The 26,712-nt window shown below is 41.5% G+C and overlaps 1 protein-coding gene across 5 annotated transcripts; it reads right to left on the bottom strand.

The window, feature by feature from the left end:
- Positions 1-1,665: 1,665 nt before the first annotated feature.
- On the bottom strand, positions 1,666-23,286 carry Dennd10 (DENN domain containing 10). 5 transcript variants are annotated; one of them, XM_063244823.1, is made up of 10 exons: positions 23,174-23,243; positions 21,675-21,732; positions 18,922-19,138; positions 16,787-16,866; positions 13,469-13,617; positions 12,521-12,632; positions 10,412-10,512; positions 7,374-7,481; positions 4,960-5,054; positions 1,666-3,066 (listed from the first exon to the last, which is right to left on the bottom strand). In XM_063244823.1, the coding sequence occupies exons 1-10, from the start codon at positions 23,226-23,228 to the stop codon at positions 2,890-2,892; spliced, it is 1,152 nt and encodes a 383-aa protein (XP_063100893.1). In that variant the 5' UTR covers positions 23,229-23,243; the 3' UTR covers positions 1,666-2,889. The 5 variants fall into 5 exon arrangements, with proteins under 5 accessions (XP_063100893.1, XP_003479358.1, XP_063100895.1 ...); XM_003479310.5 differs by lacking the exon at positions 21,675-21,732 and having other exon boundaries at positions 18,922-19,118; positions 23,174-23,286; XM_063244825.1 differs by lacking the exon at positions 21,675-21,732 and having other exon boundaries at positions 23,174-23,285.
- Positions 23,287-26,712: the final 3,426 nt, after the last annotated feature.

Genomic DNA, 26,712 nt, shown 5'->3' with positions numbered 1-26,712 from the left:
CCCTGCAAAGGAACAGCTTGGCGGGGCGCGTCCGGGTAGCGTGTTGTCTGCGGGCACAGCGGAGCGTTAGCCGCACACTGTCTGTGGCTGGGACCTAACACCTGCCGTCCACAAAGGAGAAACGGCTGTATTCTGGTTCACAGCTTCCGCGGTTTCAATCCGCCTACAGCTCCAAAGCAGGAACGTCTGGGCAGAGGAAAGCTGCTGGCTGCTGGCCTCCCGGCAGCCAATAGCAGTCCTGGAAGGAGCCGAAAAAAGACCCGGGTCAAAGGCTCGCGGCGGGGACGCCGGGAGGCCATGCCCCAGGATCCAGTGGCTTCTCCAAAGACCCACTTCTGAACACACAATCCTTTTGGTGAACATTTCATAGTTAAAGCTATTTCTTTTTCCTCTTCCCCAGACCAGCCGATCTAGCCACTTGTCCAGGACAAGCTCCGCAAACGCAGCGTCAGTTCCGCCTCAGGGCAACAGCTCCCCCTGCTGGTGCTGCGTGGCTACAGTCGCGCTCCGCTCCCTCGGATCCATGAGCCGTTCTAAACCACAGGTGCCAAATGAAGAGCTCTACCTGGTTCTCCAGTACATGCAGATCACCTAAATTCCTTACCGTAGTCGAAAGAGTCTTTCCCTTAGCTCAACTCTTGCCATTCCCTTTCCTCATTCTGGACCAACATTCAGGCCCTCACAGGGGCTTTGGTCTTCTCTGGACCTTCATACAAGCTGTTCCTAATGCGCTGTGCTGACTCGAGCTTTGGTACCCACTCCCCGACTGCCTCTCCCAGGATGCAGTGTTAAGCCAGGTGCCTCTGCCCTGTGCCCCATAGCACTGTTTCCTGCTTCAGTTCCAGCGCTGGCTGCACTGCAGTACAACCGCCTGCCTACTGGATGATCCACTTTCCTGCAGACCGGGGACTGCCTTCCTGGACCCAGGACGGCACTCAGGACATGGGCATGGGCACGGGCATGGCACGCGGAGGGCGTCCAAACATCTGGATACTGGGAAATGTTTTCAACACACCTACCCAGATCACCAGGGGATGTTCTTGTGGCCTGCTGTTTTCCCTTGGCCCAGAATGACAGTTATTTCCACATCCAGTAAAAAGCAGTTTCACAGCAGCTTAAAAGGGAAACATCAGTAAATTATGTACCAGATGGCTGAGTGTGGCCACAGGAATACACTCAACAAAATTACAGGGAGAGAACAAAATGGCTAAGAGTCCAGGCAGAGGTTTGGCCACCCGCAGATGAAGCTGTGGCCTGGAGACAGCTTTCACTTTCAAAATCTTTTCATGATCCTCCAGTGCCTTGTAATTGGAAAAAGGGCTTTTATCATTTGGAGTAAGGAGAATGAGTGTATAATTCTTTACGTACCTAAAACTTGGTTGAGTATCAAAATATTTCCATTTTATTTCTCCATTATAAAGTCCTAACTATTACTATTTTGGGATTGTTTCGGGTTTTTTGAGACAGGGTCTTGCTTTGTAGTGCAGGCTGGCCTGAACTCACTATGTACCCAAGCTAGACTCGGGATCCTTCTGCCTCACCTCAGCCTTCCAAGTGCTGTGATCACAGATGTGCACCACAACATCCAGCTTATACATTTATAATTTTAACGACCTTGATCACTAGCTACTATAATATTGAAAACAAAGGAGGAAAAGATGAAAGTTTTTGTTTTTTATAAAGTGCAGATTTAATTTTCTATCGTTGGCCTCCGTAAACATCTTATTTCAGGTCCTTCCCACTCCAACCCAAGGAAGGAAGGAAGAGGAAAAGCTACTTTTTATTTTTACTGAAACACCTAACAACAAGAAAAAATGATTTAATAAAGACAAATTTTTGCAAGCATATTTCCAGGTAAAATTCCAAAGGACAATAGTACTAAGTGAAAAGTAACCTTTCATAATTAATATACATAATAAAACAGTGCACGATTTAGGCATCCATGCTTATTTGGCAATTTTAAGGTCTCCAATTATGAAAAAAGTACACAACTGAACAAGAAGAGTTGCCTTGATGTGGACCAAATCATTGTTATTGGAGTTGTATGAAGATATTCCTGGTGTTGGCCCCTGCAAGAAGTTGATTCTCCCTCATCGATTACAGAAAGTCACTACTTCAGTCCTACAGACATCACCGTTCAAAGGGAGCTTCTTGCTTACTCTACCATACAAACACAGCATCTCTTCCAAAGACTAGTGCTAGCAACAGGGCTAAATGAAGAGTACTAGTGGCTTAAGTCTGTCGAGTGCTTACTTCTGTAGCAGTATAAATACAGATTATTAAAGTTCTCTACTCAAGTATAAAGTCTATGCAAAACTCTCATAATATAGGCAAAATGTTCAATGGCTAAGAAAAACTTTCTTTTACAAGAAAGTGCAACTGCAGGGTCTCCTGAATGATCTTTTAAACAGTTCTGCAGAAAACTTAGCAGTTTGGCTCAGAAAGTAGAGTTCCCCATGAGGAATTAAAGTTCTTCCTAGAAGAATACAAAGCAAAATTTCAGGTAGCTTTCTGAAAAGAAACTGTTGATTTATGGTTACACAATGAGACAAACAGGAAGCTGAAATGAAGACATGTGCTGTGGTCTGCATGGGACTGGACATAAGCCTTTCCCCTTACTTCAGGACACCGGCCGGTTCAGGACGCCAGACACAGCGCTGACAGTGCTCTGCCAGACTCTGGTAGCAGGCGAGACACTAATCAGCTGGGAGAAAATCACAAGTGTTTTCATGTGTTTCAGTGTTTTCCAGGTCAAATCTCAATACTTTCAAATAAATCATTTAAAAATATAACATTTCCTCTGTGATTTCCAGTATTTTACATAGTTAATGGATAATTAGAAAGAAAGGAGAGCTTTTTAACAGTCACCAGCCAGACCTTCTGGCTCAGTCAGATTTTCAGCATTTGCTCAGCTGCTGCTAGATGGTACAGGAAGTTTTCCGTGGCTGGTGGAAATCGCTTTTGCTTTAATGCCTCAAAATTGAGGACTCGCTTTCCTCCATCATCCACGACTTCTGAAAATGGTGCTAGGTTGGTGAAGATTTCTTTTGTTTTGAGGGCAATATCCTTCAACAGAACAAGAAAATGTGCAATGTTTTTACCATCCCAAGAGGAAACACATTAAGCATAACTCCCATCCCCTCCCCTCTCCTCCAAATCACGCTGACCTCTATTTTACTTCTTGCTGTATGAATCTGGCCTGTTCTAGGTACCTCGTCTAAGTAGAATCATATAACATCTGTCCTTTGACTGGCTTTTTGCACACAGCAGTCTGTCCTAATGTACTCAAGGCTCACTCACGTTCTAACATGTATCAGAACATCAGTCTTTTCTATCACTAAGTACATGTGTAGACTGCATTTTGTTTATTCATCTGCTGACTTGAACTTGGGCTTCTTCTATCTTTTGCCAGTCGTGACTAATGCTTCACCCAACATATAGAAATCTGTTAGGAGTCCCTGCTTTCACCTCATTTCAGTCCAAACCTGGAAGTGGAATTGCTGAATCATATGGTCATTCTATGCTGATTGGTTTTTGGACAAATCTCTTCCCAGTAGCTGTCACTCCGGGGGACAAGAAACCCAGCACCTGGCACATGCACTTTATTGCTGGCTACTGAATGACCTCATCCAGGAAACTGAGGATTCACAGGAGTTCACATGATGTCATACTGGTTTGGTGACATCATTCATTAACTCCTAACTCATTCAAATAGATTTGAGCCCCCACAACATGCTGAGCACTTTCACTTTCTCTCAAGGCCACATTCATTATGCTCAATCATTTATGCATCATTTCCAGTCCATGAAAAATAATTCTAACACAAATAATCCAAAAAAAAAAATTTTTTTTTTTGTCTTTTTCCTTTTTATTGGTACTGGGGATCAAACTCAGGACTGCCTGCTTGCAAGGCAGATGCTTATGCCGCTGAGCTAAATCCCCAGCCCCAATAATCCAAAAGTTAAATTAACATTATTTCACTACCATTGTGAAGAATGTTTTTGCATAATTATGGGAGCTGAAGCCAACTGGCATAAGGAAAAAGGTGTCTTCAGAGAGTCTCGGTGTTTGGGTCCTTTGGACAAGACCCATCTACTCACTCTTCTGGTCATACCTGAAAAGTGCCGCTGGCCAGTCCCTGCCACAGTGTGGTCACTTTATCTTTCTGCTCATGTCACCTCTCAAAGAACACTTCTCTCATCCCAGTATTTTCTACCTCAGTCTCTTGTTTGTGTGCAGCATTTACCAAGGCTTGTGGTCCGTTACTGCACCATGTGGGACCAAATAAGTTAACCCCACAGAGAGGCCTCTTGGTGGCATGCTCCTTAGGAGAGGAGCAGGAAGTGGGCAGCAGGGAGCGGGAAGCAGGCCATGTGAAAGGGGCTATAGGCAGAAGGGAGGGAGACTGTGCAAGCCACAGTCCTGGGAATGAGCTTTGGCACAATACAAAAACCCAGGCAATAAACACCATTTGTGATCTTAGTCTGGCCAGGTCAGGAGAAGGGGCCATCTGGTGCGCAGGGACCCTCCACGTGAGAGGAGCTGGCACTGCAGGATGTGACAGCAGTCTGGATCCCGTGATTACTGCTGTCCTGGAAACAGCACAGCAGAGCTAAATTATGAGCACCTGCCCAGTTGTCCACACTCAGCAACAACCCTGTCTTTAAAATTTATTCCTCTATGAAAATTTAAGGAGGATATGCACCAGCTAGTCCGAAAAAGCAGTCCAGCTCCCTTGGCAGTGACACTTCTCATAATCATGGTTGTCCCCAGAGCCTGCTCACTGAGTGAGGCTCGGAGTCATGCACCTGCTCTCCCATCACTGCAGTGGCCACGCTGCAAACCCGCACCTGAGCACCTGCCACTGGCCCACCTCCAAGCACAGAAGGAAGTGAGCCCCCTGCCACACACTCCCAGTGAGGTGCTGCGGGACCCCAGGAATATGCACATCAGGGTTACCTGTATAACCTGGCTGTCTGACTTATTGGGATCTTCTGCTGACTGGACAATCAGCTGGCCGATTTCTTTGTGCAGTTTGCCCATTGTCATGGACTCTGGTGAGAGATAAAGGAGTACATTGTGCAAATATGTGGATGTTTACAGAATAAAAAATAATTAGCTATCTAACTAAAAACTTGAAAGACTACACTGAGAGAATTTTCCAAAAGCAATGGAGGGCTGGGTGTAGTGGCACATGCCTGTAATCTCACCACTCGGGAGGCTGAGGCAGGAGGATCATTTTGAGTTCAAGCCCAGTCTGGGCCACAAAGTGAGTTTAAGGCCTGTCTGAATTACAAACCAAGACCTTGTCTACAAAAAACAAAAACAAAGCAATGGATAAACCTTCACATTTCCATTTTATTATTAAACACATGTGGTGACATGCTAAGAGATAAGGCATACTTCATGGCCAAAAGAAAAAATATCAATACGAAACCAAATTTGCCTACCCCACCCATCTAATAAGAATTATTTTTCTTTTTTCTTTATTTTTGCCAGGTGGGAAGTGGGGGAAGGTTTGAGATAAGGTCTTACTATGTAGTTCAAGCTGGTCTGGAACTCAAAAGCAATCCTCTGGCCTCAGCCTCCAAAATGCTGCAAATTACACACATGTCCCACCACACCCAGTTAAGAATTATTTTTCTTTCCAATAAAATCTCATGAAAATTCTGACTACAAATAAGTTGTGACTTTAAAACCAGAGCTCAACTTTTTGTTCAAGTCTTTACAGTTAAGAATTTGAGGGGCTGGGGATTTAGCTCAGCGGTGTAAGCGCCTGCCTGGCAAACATGAGGTCTGATCCCAGGTACCAAAAATAAAATAAGATAAAATAAAATAAAAAGAATTTGAACCCATCCAGGTATGGTGGTACATGCCTATAATCCCAGCACTCAGGAGGCTGAAGATTGCTGCAAATTCAAGGCCAACCTGAGCTACAAAGTGAGTTCCAGACCAGCAAAAACTGCATTGCAAAACTCTGTCTCAAAAAGGAAAAAAAAAATTTAAACCTGGCATCATGGTACATGCCTAGAGTCCTAGCACTTGGAAGGTTGAGACAGGGGGATCACCACAAATTCAAGGCCAGTCTAGGGTACATGGTGAATTCAATGCCAGTATGAACTACATAGTGAGACTCTTGTCACAAAAAGAGAGAGATAGAGACAGAGACAGAGACAATTTAAATGAGCCTGGCAAGGTCATAAATATCTGTAATCCCAGCACTCTAGAGAGGCTATGGCAGGAAGATTGAAAGCTCAAACTCAATCTAGGCAATTTAGCATCTTAGCAAGACTTTGTTTCAAAAAATAAAAGGGAATACTCAGTACAAAGGTCCCGGGTTCAAACCCTAGTATTCTCCACCAAAAAAATATTGAAATTCTGCTGGGAATGCTGAAAGAAGTGCTTCCTGTCAGTTCTACAGAAGCCAGCTGAGCATTCCATGTGTTCAGGCCTTGGAGAAATGAGCAAAGAAAGCCACAGAAGTTACATGAACCACAGCAGTGCTACTGTCTGCAGCACAATTAACCGGAAGTTGTCTATCACTCCCAGGGACAAGCTCCATTTGAATGGCATGGACTGAACGAACACATTTTAGACTGAGAACAATGATGGCACAGGGAGATGGCCACTTCCTGGTTTTCACCAGAGATGCTGTCAGCAGTTTAGAAGGCTCTGGCCACAGCAAGCTATTTCTTTGGCTTTATAGAAGGGGGTACCTCCTAAAGACCTGATTCAAGGGTTTCAATTTTCCATATGAACAGCATTATGCTTGACATTTTAAAAACAACGAAAAAAATTTCTGGTTTCATTTATGTGAAGTCACAAGATAAAACTTCACATGAGCTAGGTGTGGTGGTGCACACCTGAGAATCCAGAGGCAGGAGAATTGCCTCACCTTTGACATTAGCCTGGGATATATGGCAAGTATACAGCCAGCTTGAACTATATTACAAGACCTGTCTTAAGAAACAAAGACAAAACGCTGGGGATTTAGCTCAGTGGGCTGGCAGGCGCAAGGTTGTGAGTTTAATCCCCGGTACCAAAAAAAACAAAGACAAAACAACAAAATACTCAACACGATTGGGGGTCTAACAAAGGTCCCTAATGAGCCAAAACTCAACTGCCTCACTTGTAGGAAAAAGGTAAGCAACCACACAAAAGCTATTATCAGTAATCTCATCTGCCCGGCTACCATGTCTAGATCTGTAAAGATAAATGTTCAGAATCTAGACGCCAAAAATCTCTTCTGCTTCACACAGCAGGGTAGGCAGGCCTTAACTACTGGTCTTAGAGTTAGCTTAAAAAAAGCACAACTACTTGGCTTACATCTCCTGTCACCAATGAAATAGAGGAGAACAGAGCAGAGAACTAACCTTTTGCAAGTGGAGCGATGGTGATCTCACTCTCTGCCAGATTCACAAACACATCATACAGATCTGGTCTATTGCTCACCTCCAGATCTACAAATCCAGCGACATAGCCTGCATTACAAAGATGACCAAATTACTAGAAAGAAAAAAAATCACACTGCAAATGTATCAAAAGAGAACTAAGTCTAACCGTGTATCAGGTGCTTAGTGATTTTATTTCAATAGTTGTTCTCTGTGGCATTCATTATGACCACATCAGAGCTGGGCATAATGGTGCATGCTTGAAATCCCAACACCCTCAGTGGCTGAGGCCGGAGGGTCAAGCATTCAAACCCAATTTGGGCAAATCAGTCAGATTCTGTCTCAAAAAAATGGGCTGGTGCCACACATAGTGACGCATACCTGTAATCCCAGCACTTGGGAGGCTGAGACAGGAGGATCATGGTGAATGCAGGGCCAGCTCAGGCTACACAGTGAATTCAAAGCCAGTTTGAATCACACAATGAGACTCAAACTCCAAAAAAACAAAACAAAACAAAACAAAACACACCCCAAAAAATCAAAATCCAAAAAGACAACATCAAGAATGAGCTGGGGTTGTAGCTCACTGCAAGGGCCTGGGTTCAACCCTCAGTACCACACACAAACAAAACATAAAAGTGACTATATTAATTATATTAATTGTCTGAAGAAATTCACGTAACTCAAAATGCTTCACAATGTGACTTGAATATGAAGGGATGAGCCTGAGGTTAAACGCTTACTTTTCAGGCACTGCTTTCTGGGTTAGGAAGGGCAGAGGAGGCAGAAGATAGCAGGGACTCACTAACCCAAGCTTTCCCTCAGAGCCACGCTGAGGAACTTCCAGCCAGTTGCCCACCCTGGTTTTCAGGGGTAACATGGGAAAGGCACACCCTTCACTAGGCAGATTTGACACTGTAAGTGTGAGAGAACTCAGGACTTCTGAAATCAGTTTTGCTGTACAATGATGGTGCCCAGACTTCTTTATTTCATAGAGCCACATAATTACAAAATGCTGGGGGGAATATCCAAAGTATCATTGCTAAATATTTAATTTACCACAAGTAAGGACATTTAAAATATAACAGCAATAAAAACAAAACCTACTATGGAAAGCCAGACCCAGATCAAATTACATTAGAAAATGCAACACATAGCAGAATGATACTGCTGGTTATGGAGAGAGGAGGAAATTATTCACTAAATATCCTGAGCTCAGTGATCATCTATGCCAAATGAAAACATAAAAAGAAATAGGGCCGCGGTGGAGGTCAGCTGAGGTGAGTGCTTAACACACACACAACCCTGGATTCAATTCCTGGCACCAAAAGAAAGAAAGCAAAGAAGGAATTAGACCCCAAATTTACACATTACACACAAAAAACTTCTGGTAGATTAAAGAATTAAATAGGAGAAAAATTTTTATAAGACCATATAGTAGTACAGGGTACTTCCATAATCCCAGCACTTGGGAGGCTGAGGCAAGAGGACTGCCGTGAATTCAAGGTCAGCCTATGTCAAAAATAAACAATAGTGTATCATAAACAATATGTTGTTTAGAAACATGTTTTTGAATGCATATGGCCAAAGGAGGGGAGTGAACTCATGACAAAATAAAAGAGAAAGATTAGCTCTGGATGGGAAAACAGGTGGAATAAGACCAATGAAGCATACTTAAAAACACAGATAGAGTTGGGCATGGTGGTGCACACCTGTAATTTCACCATTCAGGAGGCTGAGGCAGAAGGATCACCTGGAGTTTGAGGCCAGTCTGGGCCACAAAGTGAGTCCAGGCCAGTCTAAAACTACATAGCGAGACACTGCCTCAAGAACCAAACCAAAACAAAAACCCACTGACAACATTCCACCTTTTCATCTGTCTGGCAGGTCCATTAGTATTTTTATTTTTTATAATTTACACAATTATTATATCATTTTGTATTTAAGAAACAATTACTAATTTAAAAAACAACAAAAGTCTACCATTTATTAACATCACTGTTTTTTATGAAAGGATCTTTTAATATTATAAAAACACAGCACATAATAATCTTAACTTTAAAAATAAGATAGGTGTGGTAGAATAGACCTGAAACAGAGGATTGCTGCAAGTTTGGGGCCAGCCTGGATTATATGAGAACAAAGCCAGCATGAACTATAAATAAAGTGAGACTCTGTCTCAAAAGACAAAACAAAAATTAATTAATTTTTTAAAAAAGTACCACTAGAGAACTGAGGTTCCAATAGATATGGGTAATAATGTATTATTAAATTATTTACAGGATCTTTTTCCTTTTTAGAGACTCGATAAGTATAATTATATAAGTATAATTAGTGACTCTTTTTTTTTTTTTTTTAAATCTTTTTATTGGTACCGGGGATCGAACTCACAACCGCCTGCTTACAAGGCAGGTGCTTATGCCACTGAGCTAAATCCCCAGCCCCTAGTGACTCATTTTTTTTTTTTTTTTTTTTTTTTTTTGTATTTTTACCGGTACCAGGGATTGAACTTATGACTGCCTGCTTGCAAGACAGGCGCTTATGCCACTGAGCTAAATCCCCAGCCCCAAGTGACTCATTTTTAAAATGAGTAATTTTTCTTGAAAAATTATAGAAAGGCTCAAAATAAAGTCTAAATATTCAAAATCAAATCACTAATAAAACTTAAAATGAGAAGACGGAACTAGGTGTGCTGATGCACGCCTATAATTCTAGCATTCTGGAAGCTGAGGTAGAAGGATTATAAATTCAAGCCCAGCCTGGGAAACTTAGCAGCTTAGTAAGACTCAGTCTCAAAAACTGAAGAAAGCTAAGCATGAAAGCTCTAGATTCAATCTTCAGTATGAGAAAAACAGACTCAGATGGACAGATAGATAGGACGAACTAGGGGTGAAAGGTACAGCTTACTGGTAGAGTACTTGCACTACAGGCTCTGGGTTCAATAGCTCAAGAAGAAAAAAAAGACAAAACTTTATAAGGTAACAAAAGAAACCTTTACCCCCCAGGATGTGCTAGTCTACCTGTGCATGTCTGCAGGGCTTCCAGCTCGTCAGTACTGAGATGCACGTAAGAATGCAGGATGCTCCAATCCTGTCGGTGCCACACCAGGGCAGGCAGCGTCCTGGGGAATCAAGGCAAGAGCTCAATCACATGGTCACCGGCCCACACCTCAGGGACTGCTCCAAATCCTTCCATTTCCGAGGAGGAAATGAGAAAGGCACAGTCCCTCAGCTAGGCAGAGGCAGGGGCAAGACCATACCTCAAATGTGCTAACACCTCCAGACTTTACATTAAAGTGATGCCAGTTTTAATCTCTGCTTTTTTTGGGGGGTAACTGACTACAGAACAGTCCAGGTGAAGTGTCCAAAGGACTCCATGGTAACAAAAAGAGATGTTCCTAAAGTTTCCCTCTAAATATCTTACTCTGCAGACTGCTGGAAAGAAGGATGCTGGGGCTTAGCTCTAAAGTGTCCCTTGTAAATAAGAAATTTTCTGAGCCAGCTGTGGCACATACCTATACATCTACCACTTCTGGAGGGTGAGACAGTAGGACTGCAAGTTTGGATCTCGCCTGGGAATTTAGTGACTTAGTGTGACTGTCTAAAAATAAAACACAAAATATCAAAGGGCAGGGGATGTAGCTCAAGGCAAAGATCCCGGTTCAATATCCAGTACTGACAGAAATGTAAGAAAAAAAAAATTTGAAGCAAAACAAATACTGCAAGAAGATGTGCTGGATTTACCTGTGCATTCAGGAATCTCCCAGTATCCTATGATGTCATAAGCTACAGCTACCTCAGTTTAAGAAGTATAAATGTAAGGAAAAGGTAATGGGGTATGAAAATACAGTTTGAACCAGTGTGGTGGTGCATGCCTGTAATCGCAGCACTCAAGAGGCTGAGGCAGGATGATTGTTTCAAGTTTGAAACTGGCCTGGACTACAAAATGAGCTCAAGGCCAACCTGAACTGTATAGCAAGACCTTGTCTCAAAAAGACCAAAAAAGAAAAATACAGTTTGAAATGGAGGAGGGCACAGTGAAAATTCTTTTTTTTTTGTCTTTTTCGGTACCAGGGATCGAACTCAGGACTGCCTGCTTGCAAGGCAGGCGCTTATGCCACAGTGAAAATTCTAGCTGTCTCACATAAGAAGTGGCAATCAGTCACATAAATTATTTCTACTCCTAAAAGCAAATTAATTGACGATCTTCCTGCCTTAGCTCCCAGAGTGATGGGATTACAGGTGGGCATACCTGGCTCATTTCCAAGACTTTAACCCAGGTCTCACTGAGGCCCTTCTCTTCCCATTGTCTTACCACTTAACCTCTGCAAGCCTCAATTTTCTCATTCATATAATAAGGTAGTAACGCTTTCTTACCGAGTTCTTAGCGTGAGTAAGCTTAATAACTTAAGGCATCTTACATAATGCCAGGCATGCAGTAAACCTGCACAAATGCTAACTCCTCTTGCTTTTTAAAAAGAATCTATGGACAAGCTAGATTTAATAAACAAACAAGCAAACATCCTATCTTTTTTTCTTTTTCTGGGGTGGAGAGGTGGGGAGTGGCACCAGAAATCGAATCAGGACCTCACACTTGCTAGGTAGTTGCTGTGCCACTGAGCTAAATCCCTGCCCCTCACCACCTTGTTTTTCTTGTAACAGAGTCTGGTAACACTGAATAGAAAGAGCAGCTTAGTTAAACAGGACTCAGCAAACTACAGCCTATGGGCCAGTGTCCTATCTTTGTAAATAAAGTTTTACTGACAGAGTCTACTCATTCATTTATACATGTCTATGGTTGGTTTCGTGCCACCCAGGCAGCTGAGTAGTTGGGATGAAGGCTGCATGGCTTATGAGCCTAAAATATTTTCTTTCTCGCAAGAAAATGTTTGCTAACACCATGCTCCAGAATAGCCTTATTTCTAAAGTGAAAGAACAATCTGTCCCAATTCAGGGACCTTGAACCATAGATCTAAACTGAAGCATTAGACAAAAATGGCATTTCATCGTCAGACCAATGCATTACACTATTTATATCAAATGTGCAACAGAATACAGCACACAAGAACATCTAGCATTCTAAACTGTCTGCCAAGAGATTTCACACTTTTAAATAATTAGTGACAATACCTGGTAAACTCTTGGACAGCTTCTATTTTGGGGTGATAGATGACAACTCGTTTTTTCAGCATCAGTGCCATGTGCAATATAACAGTTTCCATCCCAAACTGAGACACAATGTCTTAAAGAAAGAGCATAATGATATAGCATTAAGTAGTATACAACATAAAGTTTTTATCAAAGTGAATTCTTGTCACAGAAATGCAAAATTACTTTTAATACAGAGAATAAGTTTAGGCAAATATAAGTAGTACAGAAACACCTCATTTGGTGGATGGGCATATTTTCCCAAATGCTGAATGCACAAATGAAATGGAATAAATAACATGAAGGAGAAGCCATGTCTTTCCATGTCATGAAAAAGTCCTAATTAAAAAAAAGAAATGTTCACTATCCCCTGCCCCATAACATTTCTTCAGTGCTTTGCAGCTAGCTTGAAGAACACTGAATATCTCAATAGGATGCTGAGACTGAAAAGGCCAACAGATCAAGAGCAGATGGGCAGGCACTGTGGGAGGTAGTGCAGCGGAAGCCTCGCCTTTGGAGTTCTTCCCTCCTCTCTCTCAAGGACCCCGAAGGCCCTCGGCTGCCTCTGTCATTCTGCATTTCCCAGCTGGTAGCTGGGCCGGGCACTCTAGAGACTTGAGTGCTTCAGATGGAAGAGATAAGATCTGCTAAGATCGAAGGAAAGAACTATGAAGACCCAAACCATGAAATGCAGCATATAGATGAAAAACTACTTCCATAGTAACAGAATAATATGGGAAGAAGGCCCCCAAAATATTTTCCTTTGACAGAATTCTAACTCTATAAGGAAATATGGGACCTAGAATATCCTCCTATATAAGAAAAACAAGAACACAGATGAAAAAAATGCATGGAAAGAGGGCACTAGTCCAGTGAGAGCTTGTCCTGGGCTCAGCATTTTGTTGTTGGTCTCACTTTTTCTTTTTTTACCTTTGATGGAGCCTGCAAGGTATGCTTTTCGAACATCAAAGTCCTTGCTAAGGAAAGAGCCATTTTCTTCACTTTGACATATCCCCTTTGTAAGAACTGCAATGTAACTCTCCATCATTTTAACCGGGGTCCCGTGCTTCAAATATATTCTGTAAGAGAGGACAAAAACAGATTGTGCTTTTACTTGGCATAGTGCCATGGAGATACGCAACAGGGCTAGGCAGGGCCACTTTCTTAAAACCCTAAGGCCAACTTGCTACCACACTTCTGCTGCCTGAGTCTTTTCACAGCATGTATTATATCTCCAGTTTAGTTAAGACACTCTGTTTAATAAAACAACATGACAGACCTTCAACAGTTCTTTGAAGGCAATCCTTTCCCTGCATCTGGAGAAGAGCACTGCAGTCTCTCACAGCAGGATCAACTGTGGACTTTAATTCTGCAGAGCTGGAGGTTGAATCCAGACCCATGGGCACACTCAACAAGAGTGCGCTACAGCCCACAGCCCCAGGCCAATTGTGGTCTCCCTGCAGCCCCATTATTCTCAAGAACATCACTGCTTATCTCTTTTATGTCTCATGCTCACAACTGGTGTTCTTAGTCATACAACTCTATTTTATTGCTGCAATTTCCTTTGACAAGAAAGGAGTTTTACGCATTGTTCACAGAGAAAGCAGTAATTAGATGTAGAACCCATACTTATTATCAGAGCTCCTGAGGTAGCTATATTTAGATAATTAAGAAATCCAAGCTCTTGAAGTTTCCAGTGATAAATGCACATTAGAGACACTCGTCATCAATTTAAGACTTCCCGAAAATGCTGACAGGAAACTGGCTACATTTATAGCCCACATGTGGAGTCAGTTGCTTTCCCTTGAAATCTCTTCCTGTGAACAACTACAAAATTTTGCTTGAAAAACATGACTGGGAGCTGGAAGTGCAGCTCAATGGCAGGGTGTATGCATATCATGCAGATGGCCCTGGGTTCAACCCTCAGCAGCCCCTCCTCCCAAGAAACCAGACAGAGTGGATCCACTTGGGTCTTTCAGCAAGTAACATCACAAAGAATCAGGAAGAAAATACAACTGATGTTTATGAGAGACACTTGAGAATTATATTTATTGTAGACTGAGTGAAAAAAGGAAAAAAATCTATTCTTTAACAGCTTACCATATTTTGTCAATCATTCATTTTTTTAGTTTTTAAAAATCAATTCAATTGACAAATTGATAAAAAAGAGGTGGAGAACAATGAAGAGTGGGCTTTCATATATGAAAACCCATGAACTAAAATACAGGCTTATATAGGGAAAAAGACCTCTCTACTGGGATATAAAAGAGATTACAGGGGTTGTGTGAGGAGGGGGTAGAGAAAAAAAACTTTTGTATTACTGGTATTTTTAATTACATGCTTTACTACTAACACCAAAAATTAGTATTACAAAATTTAAAAAAAAAAAAAAAAAACACAGGAATGGACAAGACAAACATAAGAAAATGAAAATTGATGGGATAAGATGACTTCCTACAACCCTGGATGAGAGATGCAACAGAGAAAACAATTCCCCAAAATTATTCTACAGGAGAACCACACAGGGCAGCTCAGAGAACCTTGTTCAGACAGACAAATACAATCTGCCATAGCTGACCTGCAGAGCCGAATCCAAATGTGCATAAAACCCTTGCTCTCCCCAAAACTTGTTTAACTATTATGTTATGCATAACTATTATGTCCATGAGAACACAATACACTAATGGAAAGCACACACACACACACAGCTGGGTGCGGTGACGCTCCCCTGTAATCCCAGCACACCAGGCGGCTGAGGTAGGGCTGTAAGTGTGAGCCCAGCCTGGAGAACTTTATGACTTAGTGAGACCCTGCCTCAAAATAAAAAAAACAAAAAAGAGCCAGGGATATCTGACCTCACTTCCTTTGCCCTGGGATAGCTGAGGAGAATCCAAAATGTTGTGATGCCACTGCACTACAGAATCTACATTCCTTTCAGGCTTCTTTGTGGGGTCTGAAACAATCTTGATTTCTAGACTCCAGAATGTTCAGCCCAATAACTTAACCTGATTCAACTGCATGAAATAGGAAACTAGTGTTTGTGCAAAATATCTCTCTCGTATTTTTAGTTTATTGCTTCTGAATAGCAATGCTAGCCTCCTTTGCGTCCGTGCCACACTGGAAGACAGTTGTTTATATTCCACAATGAGCCATATACGGCACCTGGAATTTATCTTACAACAGCCAGAAGTCTTTCTTATTGTAGCCAGCTGCATAAACAGCAAAACCTCATTTAGTCAAAACACAATCTAACTGGAAGCCCTTTGGTAATGAAATAACCTGAGGTAATGAGGTTTTGTTCTGTTTTTGTTTTTGTTTTCTAGGGAGTGTGTATTAGCAAGGGCATACAAGCACGAAAAAGGGAAAAAGGCAAGCATTTATTGGACTTTCGTTTTTTTACACTACCTGGGAATGAACCCAGGGCTTTTAATAATAAGCACACTACCACTGAGCCACGGAACATCCCCAGCCTATTTATTGGACTTATAGTGGCGAAAGACATAAATGATTTTCTTCATCTCCCAGAAAAACTACTGGGTAACAGCCCAAAGGCTAGAGATTATACATAATATCTAGAATTACAATTTAATCTAGTGATAATGTTAAAAAACACTAAAATTAAAACCCTGTTAAAGACTTTATCGTTAAAGAAAGTTAATATCCCTAATATATAAGAAAGATTTAAGTCCACTAGATGTACTAAAAGAAGTAGACTGGTATATTTTAGATAAGTATTTTCAAACCTAGGGTGAAACTAGTCTGCTTGAATAAGTATCCAAAATTTCCCAGCCCCTCAGCATTCCAGCTGAGAAATATTTTCCTATGCTCTACCATAATTCAAAATCTCCATTGACTTTCTTCAAAATAACAGTCTCACACAAACATAGGCCCATATGAACCACTTACCACTTTATAATGCACTAACTTATTCATCCTGCTAAGGAAACTCCAGGACTGTAAGTGGGTAGAAGGAACAGAACCAAAGTGCCAAGTAAACACATCCAAAAACTGTAACAGTTGTGCAAACTGCTTTTTCTCTCCCCCAGGCCCATTTTCCCAAAGCATACGAGAAATCAGTAAAGCAGAAGAGCAAGTCCTCTACCAAACAGCCTCTCTGGGGCTATTCTAGATTAAATCAGGGAACAGAGGGTTGCTATTTTCTTCCTTCATGTGGAAACCTGCTGTGTAACTACTGAAGGAGAATCTTCATTTTGGTATGTTAGCATTTAACACAGTTTTCATACAGACCTACACAATATCCTAGTGAAGGCGGCATATTTCTCTGGGTTAAAATCTTTGGCGGTCAGAACAATAGAAAAATGAGTCACCTGTCCAGAGAAACAAAAGAAGTACACTTTAAAAATATATTTTAATAGAAGTTAATACATACTTTAATGAAATAATAATTTTACTTCTCTATTCTACCAAACCTCCAATACAAGGCATACCAGCATTAAAAGGAAAAGATTAAAATTTAAAGTCTTCCCTTGCTTCTCCATAATTTTATCTGTGTGTTATATGTGTTATTATACATACATATATTTATTTCCCATATAAGAGTACACAGTTTTAGAAAAAAATTTTTCTTCTTTTTTTTTTTTTTTTTTTTTGGTCTTTTTCCTTTTTATCGGTACCAAGGATCAAACTCACAACTGCCTGCTTTCAAGGCAGGCGCTTATGCCGCTGAGCTAAACCCCCAGCGCCGAAAAAATTTTTTCAAAAAATATTTCATTAAAATATCAAAAATAACCCAAGAAGCTGAGGTAAGAAGATTGCCGTGAGTTTGAGGCCAGCCTGGGCAACACAGTGAATGAGTTCAAGGCCAGTCTGAATTGCACAGCAAAACACTGTCTCAAAAAAAAAAAAAAGTTCCAATTTAATAGCCCCTAATCTCATCAAAACAAGCAGGATGGTAAATCAGATTTATTGAAGAAATACATTTTCAAAGATCATATTTTGAAATATAGAAATAAGTTCACTGTTTCTCAAATCTGAAAACCAGATGTGACATGAACGCTGCTGTCCTGTGGCAGTCTGGAATGTGAAACATGCAATAAAGCCACTGGAGGGTGTGGCAAGGCTTTCGGTGCAGGTTGTGGCTGCACACGCCAGTAATCCAGCGCTCTGGGAAGCTGAGACAGAAGGACCAAAACTTTGGCCCTAGCCCAAGCAACTGAGTGAATCAGAATGACCCAAGTTCAAAATAAGAAACAAACAGAAAAGGAGGGAGGGGGCCGAGGATGCAGCTCAGTGTAAAGGTCCCAGGTTCAATCCCCAGTACCAATGGGAAAAAACCTAAAAGCCAACATGTTAAATTGGTATTCTGGACATGCTGTACACAGTATCATTATGACTAAAAAACTAACTCTAGGGGCTGAGGATTTAGCTCAGCGGCATAAGCGCCTGCCTTGCAAGCAGGCAGTCGTGAGTTCGATCCCTAGTACTGATAAAAACGAAAAAGACAAAAAAAACTAACTCTGAAAAGGAAAAGAAGCCCCCTCCATATATACAAGAGGCTCAGGCACTTTGTTCCAATTTTTTTTTGGAAAAAATCTGCCTGCTTAGGGTAAGAAAGTGCATGATAGCCTCTCAATGAATTTTCTCACACTGATACTGTTTATATCATTAAAACCTACTTCATTCATAAACTTCTTTAATTATATCTCTCAATTTTTAACATATATTTATCATTCACAAGCAAATGAGAAAAATTCTTAAGTCCTCTAAAAATAGTTTTTAATTGTGGAAAAATGTTTCTTTCAACTTTATTATTGTTATTATTTATTTTTATTTTTTATTTTTTGGTTTTTTGAGACAGGGTCTCACTACATATTTCAGGCAGGCCTTGAACTCAATGTGATCCTTCTGCCTCAATCTCCTGAGTAGTAAGGATTCAGGTGTGTGCCACTACCCCCAGCTGCTTTTTTCTCACTTTTAATCAAAGTCATCGCTTTGAAACTACATTTCTACTCCATCAGATTTTAACTTGACAAAGAGATTTTAACTTGACAATGCAGTCAGAAGAGACTGCATTCATGTATTGCCCACCACTCTATCAACACCAATAGTTATATGGATGGGGAACCAATGGACTGAACCCAAGGGCACTCTACCACTGAGCTATATCCCCATCCCTTTTTATTTATTTTGAGACAGGATCTCACTAAGTTGCCTGGGCTGGCCTCAAACAAATCCCAGAGGCCCCCATGCTTAGCCATGAAAGTTTCAGAACAAATTAGATGGCTGTGTGAAGGAAAACATTCCTGGTGAAAGGAATAGTTAATATTTTCCAGTGTGTCCTATGACTAAGGTCTAAAGCTAAAAGTTACTGAAGTAATCTTACTTGAAATATTTTTGGTTTTTTTATATTAAAGAACTCATACCTTTTTCAAAACCGAAGAATCTGGAACTTCAACTGTTGTGATATAAAACCATGTTCTTCTGTACTGGCCAAAGACAAAGGGATGGAGAACTTCGTTTTCATCTGTAAGGCAGCATTTTCTGAGTAGCAGATTCCTTAACGCAGCTGTCGTGGAAGGATAACACCACACCCACAGTACTTCTCCATTTGTGTCCTTTTCTATGGTGGAAAGATGGTCACTGTGAGAATGTCAAACAGCAGCAAGGAAGTGAATTGATTGGTTACTTAGAAGCACCCAGTGGAATCAGTTCAATACCTCACTTTATAAAGCAACCAAGAGAACTTGAGACCCTGAAGCCCAGTGAATTCATGATTCTGAACAGTAGGTCATCTGAATAAAAAGCTTTTTATAACAAGCTACGAATGCAATTTTTTTTTTTTTTTTTTTTTTTTTTTTTTTTTTTTGGTCTTTTTGAGACAAGGTCTCACTATGTAGTTCAGGCTGGCCTTAAGCTCACTTTGCAACCCAAGCTGTTCTTGAACTCACAACAATGTTCCTGCCTGAGCCTCCTAAGTGCTAGGATTATAGAAATGCATCACCACACTTGGCTTTTGAAAATCTATTTTTTAAATCTTATTTATTAGTACATGTTTGTAGTACATAATGACTGCATTCATTGTGGGGAGTTGGTACAGGTACATAGCATGTCTTCTTTTTATTTTCCCTATTTTCCCACATCTCTTGCTCCCCTTGCAAAAGATCTTTGCAAAAAATCTATTTCCTATTATCTTTTATTTTATATTTATACTTTGGGTTTCTCATATAAGAGAGAGAAACCATGCAATATTTAAGCTTCCATATTCAATTTATTTCACAAAACATTAGTGTCTTAAAATGCACCCATTTTCCTTCAAATGAATCAAATTACCCCTCTTTATGGCTTCAAGATTCAGCTTTTTTTTTTTTTTTTTTTTTTGTACTGGCTTGAATTCACGACCTTGCACCTTCCAGGCAGGTGCTTATGCCACTGAGCTAAATCCCCGCCCAGATTTATCTATTACGATATCTGCTGCTATATGGGTATGCATGTATCACTATGATATGATCTTTAATTCTTTTGAGAAAATATTTACAAGAGAAATAGCTGGGTCAAATGGAATTTCTAGTTTTAATTTTTCAAAGAATTTCCATGCTGATTTCCATAGTGGTTTTACTGGTTTACATTCCCACCAACAATGCAGTTCAACTAGGGTTCTTTTTTCCCTGCAGCCTCACCAGCTATGAATGAAAATTTAGCTTCTGACATCTGTACAGTTCCTATCTCCTGTCACACTTACGTGCATTAGTTTATAATTACATTATGTTTTTATTTTACTGGAAGAATCTAACAAATACATAGAAAAGGATTAAGCAAAAAAAGAAGGATCTGCGTGTAGGTCAGAGGTATAGCACTTGGTAACGTGTAAAAGAGGGCCTAGGTTTTATCCTCAGCATCACAAACAAAACAAAAAAAAAGTTTGCTAGAAAGAAAAAATGAAGAAAACGGTGCAATTTCTTTCAAATTATGTTACATATCAATTTTACAAGTTCTGTATTTAAAAATGTATTCTTGGACCCAGGATTTAGCTCAGTGGCGTTAGCACCTGCCTGGCAAGTGCCCCCCAGTACCAAAAAAAAAAAAAAAAAAATTACCTTTTGTATTTCTTTTTTCCTTTTGTCATTTTTTCAAACCTACTGTATTTCAAAGAGACAAAAAAATTATTTTGTGCTGCTGGGGATGGAACGAAGGCTTCAGACAAATTAGGCAAGCTTTCTACCACTGAATTACACCCCTAGCTCATAAAAGTTTTTTTAATAAAAATAAAGGTTATTCAGTCATATATATAATATCTTTATCATCAAATACCTCAAATACAAAAAGGAATTTTGCTAACAACAAAACTTGAGGGACTAAAGGTATAGCTCAGTAGTAGAGCATTTGCCTGGCATGCATAAAGAAATCCCTGTGTTCAATTCCAGAATTACAAATAATTTTTCTTTCAATTAAGAAAAAACATCAGCAAAAGAAGCCCAAAATTTTAGAGTAACATCTACCGAACATATAGTGGTAAAAATCCAATTTTTGATCTACAGATTTTTAAAAATTCTTTTTAAAGCAGGTGTGGTGGCTCATGGCTATATCCCAGCACTTGGGAATCTGAGGCAGGACTGCCGGAAATTCATGAGTTTGAGACTAGCCTGGATTACATAATGAGTTCAAGACCAGCCTGAACTACATAGCCAGACTGTGTCTCAAAACTCCCCTTCTCAAAAAGCTAAAATAAAAAATGGTCTTTTATTATGGAAACTATCAATTATATAAAGCAGAGACAACAATTCCCTGACCTTCAACAATCAAATTATCATCTGGTCTTCCTTGTTTCATGAGTTATGGACCTCCCCATCCCCAACCTTTTTTTGTTTGTTTGTTTGAGACAGGGTCTAGCTATGCAGTTCAGCCTACCCTTTAACTCACTATGCAGCCTAACCAGGTTATTGAATTCGAAGTGATTCTCCTGCCTCAGCCTCCTGGGATTACAGGTGTGTCATCAGGCCCAACTCTTCCCTTTTTTATGGTGTACCTCTTTTATTGGGAGGGGTAAAGGGAATCGAACTCAGGACCTTACATTTGCCAGGCAAGTACTTGTACAGCCGAGCTTATACTCCAGCCCTCCTTTTTTTGTTTTATTTTATTTATTTTTTTAAAAATAGAGATCTGGGGGTTGGGGATTTACCTCAGCAGCACAAGCACCTGCCTGGCAAGCAGGAGGTTGTGAATTTGATCCCCAGTACCTAAAAAAAGAAAGAAAGAGAGATCTAGCCTTGTTGCCCAGGCAGTTTCCAAACTCCTGGGCCTAACTCCTAGGTTCAAACAACTCTCCTGCCTCAGCCTGCAAAATAGCTAGCTCTACGAATGTGTCACTCATTCCTTATTTGGAACAAATCCCTTCTAAATGCACATCAATATGAAAAATAAAAACTCACTGGATTAAAAATACAACCCTAAAAAAAAATACAATCGTAAGTCATCTTTTTCTCTGCTGTTACTGACATCAAAGTGTAACTCAGCCTTAATTTAGAACTACCTTCTGGTAAAACTAAGATGCCCGGTGTACTTAGGTTTTGCTTTGATGCAGATTTTTTTTTTTTTTTTTTTTTTTGTCTTTTTCCTTTTTATCGGTACCGGGGCTCAAACTCACGACTGCCTGCTTGCAAGGCAGGCGCTTATGTCGCTGAGCTGAATCCCCAGCCCCTTGTTTTCTTTTCTTTTTTTTTTTTTGGCTTTGATGCAGTTTTTTAAAAAATCACTTTAGAAATGCATACAGGCAGCCTCTCCCACATAAATGCACTCAATGCATTTGACAATGAAAAATGACTAGCATATTTCCCCAGTTTTACTAAGCCTAAGCAATGCTCCTGTTCATTTAGGGGATAGAAAAACTATTTAGGAGTACGTTCATTCATTCAAGCAACCTGGTGCTTTCTGTCACCTAGGGACAAACAGTTCTTAGAAATACCCACTCATCCCCGAAGCACTGAACTCGGCTCACGCACACACTCCGCGCTGCCTAAAGATTCCAACAAACTTCCCCACTCATCAATTCCTCCACACTAACCAGGTCTCAGGTGTGCTTATATAGGAACTCCACAGCTGGAGCTTGGCATACTGGAGTTCTTCACAGGTAGGAGTAGGGGTTAGGGTCTATGCTGCCGGGGAGCCAGTCCTGGCTCTGCCACATCCTACCGTGTGTCCTTAACAAATGACATCCTGTGCTTCCATCTGACTTCACCCACCCACCCATTCCGGGAGCCGTAAGTGGGAGACAATTGTGCAGCACACGCCGAAGCCCAGCTGGCCGGGTGGTCACGCGGGATCCCCGCGCTCCGAGGCGGCCTCCCGGCGGGACCCAATCCAGTTCCCTCGCCGGCCAGCCAGGGCCGCGCAGTCGCCGGAACCTCGGCACCTGGACCTCGGGGTCCCGCCGGGCACCTCCATGTTTCTGTCGGGTCCCGGCTGCCTCCGGCCAGGCAAGCCCCAGGCGCGGTCGCTGGAGCACCGGCCAGGCGGGTCCCAGCGCCAAGGAGGCCGGGTGCGCTGCCGGGTGCGCTGCCCCCAGCCCAGGCCCCACACTGGAGGGCGCCGCGCCTCAGCACGCAGGCGGCGCCCAGGGCCTAGGAGGTGCGGAGGCGGAACTGGGTGCGGCCCTGGAGGGCAAGGCGCCTGCGTTCTCACCGATCAGCCCCACTCCGAGCAACAGCTGAGTGTCCGCCGCCTCAGCCGCAGCCATCTTCAGCCGCCTCGCGCCGATCCAGCTCCAGATCTCGGGCCCCGCCCTCCTCCCGGCTCCGCCCTCCTCTGAGTTCCGCCCCACTCCAGGACCCACCTGCGACTCCATCTAGCCCTCCTCGCACCACGCCCATGCTCAAGCTCCGCCCCGTTCTCTGGAGGCCTAGTCCCCGCCTCTCGGGACTTCCTGCTATGGCTCCTCCATTTGGCTCGAGATGGCTGCCGCTCCCTCTGAAACTTCGTTCACAAGACCAATTCAGGTCTTTCACCCAACACTACAGTGTCTCTAATCCAGGCCTTCATCCGCTTTCTCAACCCACTCCAATTTTCTTTTTCTTATTTCCTCATTCTATCTCCGTCCCCGAGTCTTGCTCAAGAGAGCATGGTTTTTAGTTCCTGAAAATTGAGATCTCCATCTATTCATTCAGGCATTCTGAAATCGAATACAATAAAAAAGGAAAAAAATCACCTCCAAAACATAAACTCATAACTTAATGTACACTGGCCACAGTTTATCAAAACAGAACATTCCAATAGAAAAGACAGACAACTTCGTAAAATGTGTAACACGGTACTAGGACAGCTCAGAGTGATTATCTCAGTGAACACAACAAAACCGTGCAGGATGTTACTGTATTTCCTAGAAAATGAGGCCTAACTGGAAAATAAGCCCTAGCATGATTTTTCAGGATGCTCATAATATAAGCCCTATCACAAAAATAAACCCCTGCTAAAATTGTCGGCCAGATAGACACATGAAAGTACATCTGTTGCAACACATGAAGGACACTTTGAACCATAAGACAATGCTAATATATAAATAAATAATATTAATATTAACACTTAATTTGTAAGTACCCAAACAGGAGCCTTTGGAGGAGAGATAAACCCCTATGTAAAAGTGAACTGGAGACTTATTGCCAAATGACCCATCAAAGTACAAACATGAGACACAAATAATAAGTACACTTCATAATGAACGGACATGGGTGTGTCTAATATGAATTCTAATTTAATATGTCATATGTTGGGGCTGGGGATTTAGCTCAGCGGCATAAGCGCCTGCCTTGCAAGCAGGCAGTCGTGAGTTTGATCCCTGGTACCGATAAAAACGAAAAAAAAGTAAAAAAAAAAAATTAATATGTCATATGTTGTAATGATGCACTTTGAGCAGGCTACATGGACAAGAAGTGGTCATTTAGCTCTATTGCTGTACGTGAGAGATCGGAGCCAATGCCATAAGAAATGGAGCAGCGGGGCTGGGGATTTAGCTCAGCGGCATAAGCTCCTGCCTTGCAAGCAGGCGGTCGTGAGTTCGATCCCTGGTACCGATAAAAAACCGAAAAAGAAAAAAAAAAAAAAAAAAAAAAAAAGAAATGGAGCAGCAAGAAATTCAGTAAAGAATTTGAGGTTTAGAGAGTTATGATGATGTTCCAAAGGAAAGTGACACCATTGTGTTTGAATAAATGTAGAGTTTTGTACATGAATAGATATAGAAAAAAGCGCTCCCTACTTCCTGGAACACAATCCCATCCATATCTTGCTTGAGCTTTCTTAAAAAATTACTATGGGGGCTGGGGATTTAGCTCAGCAGCATAAGCGCCTGCCTTGTAAGCAGGTAGTCGTGAGTTCGATCCCCGGTACCGATAAAAAGGAAAAAGACCCCCCCCCCCCAAAAAAAATTACTATGAGCAGAGCATGGTGGTGCATACCTGTAATCCCAGCACTCTGGAGGCTGAGGCAGGAAGCTTATAAATTCCAGCTCAGCCTGGATAACTTCATGACTTCGGGAGAACTTGTCTCAAAATAAAAAATAAAAAGGGCTGGGGATATGGCTCATTGGGAATACCCTGGGATCCATCACCAGTACTGGAAAAAATCACTATGAAGTATTTATAGTTATAAACCAACTATCAAAAGACAAAATTGCCACAAATTTAATGACCCACTTGATATGTTGGCTGCAAGTGATATTTTTGAGCTGCTGTTTTCAAGAGAAGTTAGGGTACCATAGAAATAGTTTCTGGCACCCCGCACGCATCTAATACGAATTGCCCAAGAATAGGTAGATTGGTTTGCTAAAGCTGCTATAAAAAGTACCGCAGACTGCAAGGTTTAAATAACAGAAATTTCTTTTTTCTTTTTGTCTTTTTTTTCCCCCCCTTTTTATCAGAAACTTATTTTCTCACAGGTCTGAAAGCAAGAAGTCTTGAGACAGGACGTGTTGGCTGGTTTGGTTTCTGCTTGCCTGCAGCTCCCTGTTCCTGTGGTCTTTCCTCTGCAGCACGCCCTGTGGCAGGTCACCTCTCTGTGTCCATTTTTTCTCCTCTTTTTTTTCTTTAGAGACAGACTCTAACTCTGTAGCCTAGGCTGACCTCAAGCTCATAGCAATCCTCTGCCTCTCTGAATAAATGTAGAGTGTTGTATAGGAGAAAAATAAGACATCCCCCGAAAATAAGCCCTAGAGCATGTTTTGGGGCAAAAAGTAACGTAAGAACCCATTGTATTTTCTTTTTTTTTTTTGTCTTTTTCGTTTTTACTGGTACTGGGGATCAAACTCACAACTGCCTGCTTGCAAGGCAGGCACTTATGCCACTGAGTTAAATCCCCAGCCCCAAGAACCCATCCTATTTTCAGGAACATATGGTAGTGAATGGGCTGCTTTAAATTGGGTGTGAAGGGAAGTTTCTTTGATGAAAGGATACCTGAACCGAGATCTGAATGACAGAAGAAACTGGATAGTAAATCAAGTGTGTAGCTCTTGGGTCCCTCTTTCTGGAAACTGCTTAGCCAGCCACCACCTCCAAATCACTTTGAGTCACTAGAAGTAACCACTTCTTGTCTTGCAGTAAAAGAATGAACCCAAGTTCACCTAGTTCAGTGATGACTTTTTATTTATTTATTATTTTTTTTAACTCTTTGTGAGACAGGGTCTCACTATGCAGTTCAAACTGATCTTGAACTCACTGGCCTCAAACTAGCAACAATCCTCTTGCCTCAGCCTCCTGAGTGCTGGGATTATAGTTATGTGTCACCACACCCATCTGACAGTGACCTTTTAGAGATGAGTGCCCAAACTGCAACCCAAGACTTACTTATATATTGCAAAGTGCCACCACTGCAGTTAAACCTGAATTCTGAGATTTTAGTTTAGAAAAAGCAAATCATATGCTAATATCTTTTGTCTTAAATGAAAAACAAATAACACACATGCCATAAGTTCACTGTTGAAGATTGCAGTAGTCTTCCTTGGATGGCAAGATATATAATAACATTTTTTGGTGTGTGGGTTTGGAGAAGAAATGTCCTATTGGGGACACGATACCTCCAAGGAGAGAAAGTGGTAAGGGATTTGTGTGAGGAATGGTGGCCTTTGGAATTGGGCCTGATCTGCTCCCCCAAGAGTAGCTAATCCCTCTGGACAGGCTGGGTGTTGGAGCTGGGGCAAGAGCCCTGGTGTCAAGAGTTTATCGGCAAGTCAGAAA

Source organism: Cavia porcellus, unplaced genomic scaffold (assembly GCF_034190915.1).
Source record: "Cavia porcellus strain 051 isolate PalLab524CR breed Dunkin Hartley unplaced genomic scaffold, mCavPor4.1 scaffold_2, whole genome shotgun sequence".
Taxonomy (NCBI): domain Eukaryota; kingdom Metazoa; phylum Chordata; class Mammalia; order Rodentia; family Caviidae; genus Cavia; species Cavia porcellus.
The sequence above is the reverse complement of the archived record's forward strand: the minus strand, read 5'-3'. Positions and strand labels throughout refer to the sequence as shown.